The sequence below is a fragment of the Myotis davidii genome, unplaced genomic scaffold (assembly GCF_000327345.1).
Source record: "Myotis davidii unplaced genomic scaffold, ASM32734v1 scaffold1608, whole genome shotgun sequence".
Classification (NCBI taxonomy): domain Eukaryota; kingdom Metazoa; phylum Chordata; class Mammalia; order Chiroptera; family Vespertilionidae; genus Myotis; species Myotis davidii.
Window position 1 is genome coordinate 260,655 of NW_006299164.1, and position 6,675 is coordinate 267,329.

The 6,675-nt window shown below is 53.0% G+C and overlaps 1 protein-coding gene across 1 annotated transcript in view; it reads left to right on the top strand.

Moving 5' to 3' along the window:
- FBXO17 (F-box protein 17) overlaps positions 1–6,664 on the top strand; it is a 23,423-nt gene extending 16,759 nt beyond the window's left edge. Inside the window, exons 3-5 of the mRNA XM_006774651.1 lie at positions 3,459–3,554; positions 4,388–4,523; positions 5,773–6,664. Of these exons, the coding sequence (XP_006774714.1) occupies positions 3,459–3,554; positions 4,388–4,523; positions 5,773–5,916 (376 nt within the window). The 3' untranslated portion in view covers positions 5,917–6,664. The remainder of the gene's footprint in view (positions 1–3,458; positions 3,555–4,387; positions 4,524–5,772) is intronic.
- Positions 6,665–6,675: the final 11 nt, after the last annotated feature.

Below are 6,675 nucleotides of genomic sequence, written 5' to 3' on the forward strand. Positions count from 1 at the left end.
GCCAGAGAGCCTCCAGCCATCCCCGCAGCACTCACCAGCCATGAGCCCAGTTTCTGGGCTTCTGGCTGAACAGCACTCCCCCTGTGGGAGCACACTGACTGCCAGGGGCAGCTCCTGTGTTGAGCATCTTCCCCCTGGTGGTTAGAGTGCGTCATAGCGACCAGTCTTATCCTTTTATTATATAGACTAGAGGACCAGTGCACAAAATTCATGCAATGGGGTGGGGGTCCTTAAGCCCAGCCTGCCCCCTCTCATAGACTGGGAGCCCTCAGGGGATGTCCTACTGATGGCCCCCTCTGCGGGAGGCGACTGGGCTGATCAGGGGAAGGTGCCAGCCCTATCACCCACTGCTGCAGCCACTGACAGCCACCAAGGTGTTTTCATCAACATGGACTCCAGTCCCTTCACCATGAAAAAATGACAACTTTCAATGTGAGAGGGACACTTTGGTTGCCTCCTGCATGAGCCCTGACCTGGGCCCCGGCCAGGAAGGAGCTTGTAACCTAAGTATATGCCCTTGATCAGAATTGAACCCAGACCCTGCAGTCAGCAGACCGAGGCTCTATCCACTGAGCAAAACCAGCTAGGGCAGGATATGACATTTATTAGCCCTTCCAGCAGCAGACCTTCTTTTTTTCCTCCAGGAGGGTGGTGGAAAAACCCTAGATCACCTTCTTAGATTCTTATAACCCAAGTTACCAAGAACACTGCAAGTGGCGGCGTACAGGAAGCTTAGCCAATGCGCAGTCAGAAAAGGTGTTTACATTCAAACTGGTTTGGCTTAGTGGATAGAGCGTCGGCCTGCAGACTGGAGGGTCCCAGGTTTGATTCCTGTTAAGGGCATGTACCTTGGTTGGGGGCACATCCCCATTGGGGAGTGTGCAGGAGGCAGCTGATCAATGTTTCTCTCTCATTGATGTTTCTGATAGTCTATTCCTCTCCCCTCTTCTCTGTAAAAAATCAATAAAATATATTTTTTTAAAAAAAGAAAAGAAGCCCTGGCCGGTTTGGCTCAGTGGATAGAGCATCGGCCTGTGGACTGAAAGGTCCCTGGTTCGATTCCGGTCAGGGGCATGTACCTTGATTGCGGGCACATCCCCGGTGGGGGGTGTGCAGGAGCAGCTGAGCCATGTTTCTCTCTCATTGATGTTTCTAACTCTCTATCCCTCTCCCTTCCTCTCTGTAAAAAATCAATAAAACTATATTTAAAAAAAGAAAAGGTGTTTCCTCTGCAGCCCATGTGCAGAGGATTCCCTGCATTGTGTCCACTGGGCTAGGGGTTTGTCCCTGGCCACCAGGGGCACGCCCCCAAGCCCGGCAGCCCCGCATTGGCTGTGTCCAAGGGCTGGGGGATGTGGATCCCATAGACACGGCACGTGGGAGGCCACCAGGGGCACACCCCCAAGCCTGGCGGCCCCCCCGTTTGCTGTGTCCACCGGGCTGGGGGACGTGGACTTGGGCTGCTTGGCGCAGGCGCAAGCAGCCACAGGATGGGAACTGTTCACTGTGTCCACAGTTGGGGGATGTGGATCCCATGGGCACATGCGCAAGCAGCTGCCACTCCGCAGGTGCTTGCACTTGGTGCCCTGGCTGCTTGTCCCGGGACCCAGCCCTCTTGGCGCTTCCGGCCGCTTGTCCCGGGACCCAGCCCTCTTGGCGCTTCCGGCTGCTTGTCCCGGGACCCAGCTCTTGGCGCTTCCGGCCGCTTGTCCCGGGACCCAGCCCTCTTGGCGCTTCCGGCTGCTTGTCCTTTGACCCAGCCCGCTTGGTGTCCCAGGACCCAGGCCGCTTGGTGTCCCAGGACCTGGGCTGCTTGGCGCGGGTGCACAGTCAAGTGGCCGTGGGGCCGCTTGTGCTTGGCGCCCCAGCCCCTTGTCCCGGTACCCAGCCCACTTGGCCCCCCAGCCACTTGTCCCAGGACGTTGGCCGCTTGGCACCGGTGCCCGTAGGCCACTCCTGGCCAGGGCGTTCTGGGACCCTGGCCGCTCAGGGCCTCCATGGGGGCCTACAGGCTCAGAGTGGCCTGGGTCCTGAGGATGTTCCCGGGACCCAGGCCGCACGGTGCCTGCATATGCAAATCAACCTGCCATCTTTGTTGGGTTAATTTGCATACTCACTCCTGATTGGCTGGTGTACATCGCAGAGGGACGGTCAATTTGCATCTTTCTCTTATTGTATAGAGAGTATATAAATTCCTTGTATGTTGTAGATGTCTGTTTCTTGTCCATCCTGGACATTGCAAAAATCTCCCATTCTACCATTAGTATTAACTTGTGCCCATGGTATTCTTTGTAGTTATTTTCATATGATCAAATTCATCTCTCCCGTTTTTGCTTTAGCATTTGTTCTTGAAATTTTGTTTTAAAAAATCCTTTCCTATCCTTAGATTCTAACAATATTCTTATATTCTCTTTTAAATCTTTATTGTTGAAAGTATTATATATGCCCCCTTTTTTCCCCCATTGACCCCTTCTAACCCACCCCTGCCCCCCACTCCAGGCCTTCCCCACCCTATTGTTATATTCTCTTCTAGTGAACTCTTAGTTTTACCTTTCACATTTATATCTCTAATCCACCTTTGAATGTGGTGTTAAGGATCTAGTTCCCCCACCCCTCCACATACTGACCCCATTTTCCCAACACCATCTACTAAAAAAACATCCCTTCCCCATGGAATGGCAGTGCTTCCTCTGTCATTTTTGAAATTCCCATAAAACCTAGATTTATCCCTGAGCACAGTTCTTCCACCAGTATGACACTATTTCTATATTGTGGCATATTCAAATGATGGAAGAAAAACTATTTACAAAGGTGTAGGCAGACCACAAGGTATAACCCATGACCCCCAGGCTAGTAACAGTAGGGCGAAGGGTCATTCCCACCCCTAGGCCTGACAGGGGTAAGTGCAGAAGCAGTTACTGAAACAGGGCAGAGAAGGCTGTGAGGAGAGGGCACTGTGGAGCTGTGCCGTCATTGACAGACACAACAGTCCCAGGTGGTCCCTTGGGAGGGAGCCAGGAGGATAAATGTCCTGATTTTATTCTCTTCCCTCACTTCTGTCTTCTGCTGGAGCTTCCCATTGGCTGACTGACCCAACAGTAAAGAGAGGATAAGGGAGACCAGTCCACACATCAATACAACCTCAGACGTTGGGCCCCCACACTTTAGGAGACCCCAGAATTCCCTGCTCAGTGTTGGCCTCCCTTTATACTCATGTCCAGGTTCCCACAAATATTAGGGGCAGGCCTGCATCCAGGCCCGCCTCCTGGAGCTCAGGGCAGGGTGGAAAACGGTGGAGGGATGAGAGAGGCCACGGGGGCTGCCCAGCCCACATACACTTGTCTAGAGAACAAACCCTGAGGGGCTACTTTGGCAGCGTTGTCAGAGGAGGCTTCTGGAAGGAGGTGATTTCTGGACTGTGACTGTAGCTCCATACCCCCACTGTCTCCCCTTCCCAGATGGTGCTTCAAGAGGCAGCTTGTGGACTTGGTGATGGAGGGGGTGTGGCAGGAGCTGCTGGACAGCGCCCAGATTGAGATCTGTGTGGCAGACTGGTGAGTGAAGAATGGCAACCTGCCCCCAGAACCAATGGTGGCGGCAGTAGTTCTGCAAAAGGGGTTCATCTCATGCCCCCATCGATGCCATGGCAGGGGAAGTGATGTTCTCATGGTTGCTGAGCCAGGGAGGGCAGAGCCTCAGTGAGCCGGGAGCCCCTATTCTGCACTCTTCCCCACCTTCTTCCCAGCAGGCCTGGGTTGGCATGGGAGCCACTGACTGGCTTGGTCTGGTCTAAAACGGGTATCTCCCCTTACCCATCCAACTCCACCACCTGCAACTCTGCCCTAACCCCAAGGGCTTGTGGACTCCAAGGCTTCAGAAAAGTTGGGAGCATTGTGCCATGAAAACAGGCTCAGAAGGGGCAGAGCTGGGCCAGGGCCCTGGCTGGCTTCAGACCCTGTGGGCCTACGGTAAGACCTTCCTTCACAGCACCAGGCTCCTTCACAAGGCTCTCGGACTCCTCTTCCCTCGATCTCGCTTCTCCATAGATTATCCAATTCCTTCCCTGGAGTTCTCACTCATCCCAAGAGTATCTAGATTCCTACTCCCTCTGGCTCCTCTCCAGAAATGCTGGGGGCGCCTCCTAGGTCATTTCTCTCCAGAGCATCAAACTTGCCCCCCCACCCACCTGACCAAAAGTCTCTAGAATCCACCCCAGGAGGGCCCCAGGCTCTGGCACCACCTTGAAGTACCCAAGCGCTTCCCCCCAGAATTCCAGGCTGACACCTCTACATATGCGGTGTGGGTGTGTGCAACCCGTATCAAAGTGCAGGGAGGCCCAGAGATTGGGTGGATGACGGAGGCATCAAAGCTCACCCCCACCTGGCAGGTGGGGCGCCCGAGAGAATTGCGGCTGCATCTACCGGCTCCGTGTCCGCCTTCTGGACGTGTACGAAAATGAAGTGGTCAAGTTCTCGGCCTCACCCAACCCGGTCCTTCAGTGGACTGAGAGAGGCTACCGACAGGTGAGTCCAGGCATACCTAACTTCTCACTCTGCTCAGATTCCCTTCTCAGCTTGCCTTTCCGCTGGATGTCTCTAATAGCAACAGCGAACAATCCTTGAGCCATTGTTACATCCCAGGCCCTGTTCCAAGAGTCTTCCCTATTAATTCATTTCATTACTACAGCCTAAGTTTTCAACATACATTTATTGAGTACATACTGTGTGCTGATCTAAGTGCTGGGAATGCAGTGATAAATCAAAGTTCTTGCTCTACCCCATTCTAGAAGTGAGAAGACTAAGGCACAGGAGGTCAAATGACTAGCCCACAGTCACACTAAAGTGTGCAGGGTCTGATTCAAGCCCAGAATGACACCCAAGTCTGTGCTGTCAAAATCACACCTCAGTTATCCAAGTAGACATCTATTCCAGGTGGTCATTTGCACTCCTGATCTCCCACCATCCAGAAAGATCCCAATACAAAGTGAGTCAGATCACCAGCCTCCCCTCATTGTAACCCTCCCATGGCTACATCTCAGAGTAAAAGCCAAAGTCCTATCATGCTGCTATTAAAGGAAAAGAGGTACAGATCCAGGCTACAACATGGATGCACCTTTGAAAAAGTGAAAAGTGGCCGGGTCAAAAGGCCACATATTGTATGACTGCATTTATATGGACTATCCAGAATAAAAAAAGCCATACAGAAAGCAGATAGATTAGTGGTTGCCAGGGGCTAGGGGTAGGGAGGAATTAGAATAGCTAATGGATATGAGGTTTTTTTCCCCCTGGTGTGAGGGAACGTCCCAGAATTAGACGGTGGTAATGGTTGCCTAACATTGTGAATGTACTAAAAACTGCTGAATTGTAGTTTGTTGGGTGAATTTTACCTCCTTGACCCCATTTCCTAATTCTCACTGTGTTCCAGTCACACTCCTACCTCAGGGCCTTTGCACTGACTGGTCCTCTGTCTAGAACACTCTCCCTCCAGATAGGCACAGGTGTCTGCTCAAGTGTCACCTCAGTGGGCCTTTGCTTACTCACTTTGTAACCCCTCCCCGCTGCAGAATTCCCTCTGTTCCTTACCCCATCTATCTTCAGTGTCTGGGTCCCCTACTAGATGGTCAGCTCCATCAGAGCAGGGTCTGTGTTGCTTTCCTCACTGCTGTATCCCCAGCGCCCAGAGCACCTACTTGATTTGGGGGAGTATCTGATCAGTTGGAGGAGGAGGAGGAGCCCACAGGTCCTCACCCTCTTGGTCTCCTTCCCCATGCAGGTCTCCCATGTCTTCACCAACTTTGGCAAGGGCATCCGATACGTGTCTTTTGAGCAGTATGGGAGAGACACACGCTCCTGGGTGGGGCACTATGGCGCCCTTGTGACCCACTCCAGCGTGAGGGTCAGGATCCGCTTGTCCTAGCCTACCAGCCTGGTCAGGCCTTTTAGGACCTACTACCACCTGCCCGACATCATTGCCAATCAAGGGCAGCTTTGCAGCCAGGAGCCAGAGGATGCCCCGCCAGCCTCCAGCAAGCCTCATGTGCTGCTTCAGAATGGTGGCCCACATGCTGCTCAAGAAACCAGGTATCCAACTGGTCTGTTCACAGCTTCCTGAGTCAGAGGGTCCAAGGAATAACTGAGACTTTTAATTTGCCTGCAAATTGTTTTCTCATGTGTGGATGTCAGCTGATTGACTGAGTCAAAAAAACAAAGGCCGAACAGGATTGCTGGTGGGTGAAAGCTGCTGAAGCCTGGGACAGTGACTCTCCTTGGCATGTTTCCAGGGTAAGCGATTGCTGGCAGGGAGCAGAGGCCAGTCAGAAAAGCCTGCCCTGAGGGGACCAACAGGGACATCGAAGGGAACCCTTTCTGCTGTTTGGGGGAGTCTCGGATTCAGCTGTGGGGCCTGTGCAACCTTGTTCAGCACTGCCCCATCAGCAATCCCCTCCCCTTTGGGCTAGACTGGCACTGTTTCTTACAGAATCTGAGACCAGGTCTGTGCTGTGCCCTTCACCCACACCTCCTGCCCCTGCCTCAGGGACAGCTTGGCTCCTGTAAGGCAACACCTTCCTTTTCTCCGTTCAAGCCCACCTACATACAAACTCCAGGAGCAAGGAATGCCATGAGCACTAAAGTGACGTGGAGTCCTGTCACAACTCCTCTCGTGTCTCCCATCCCA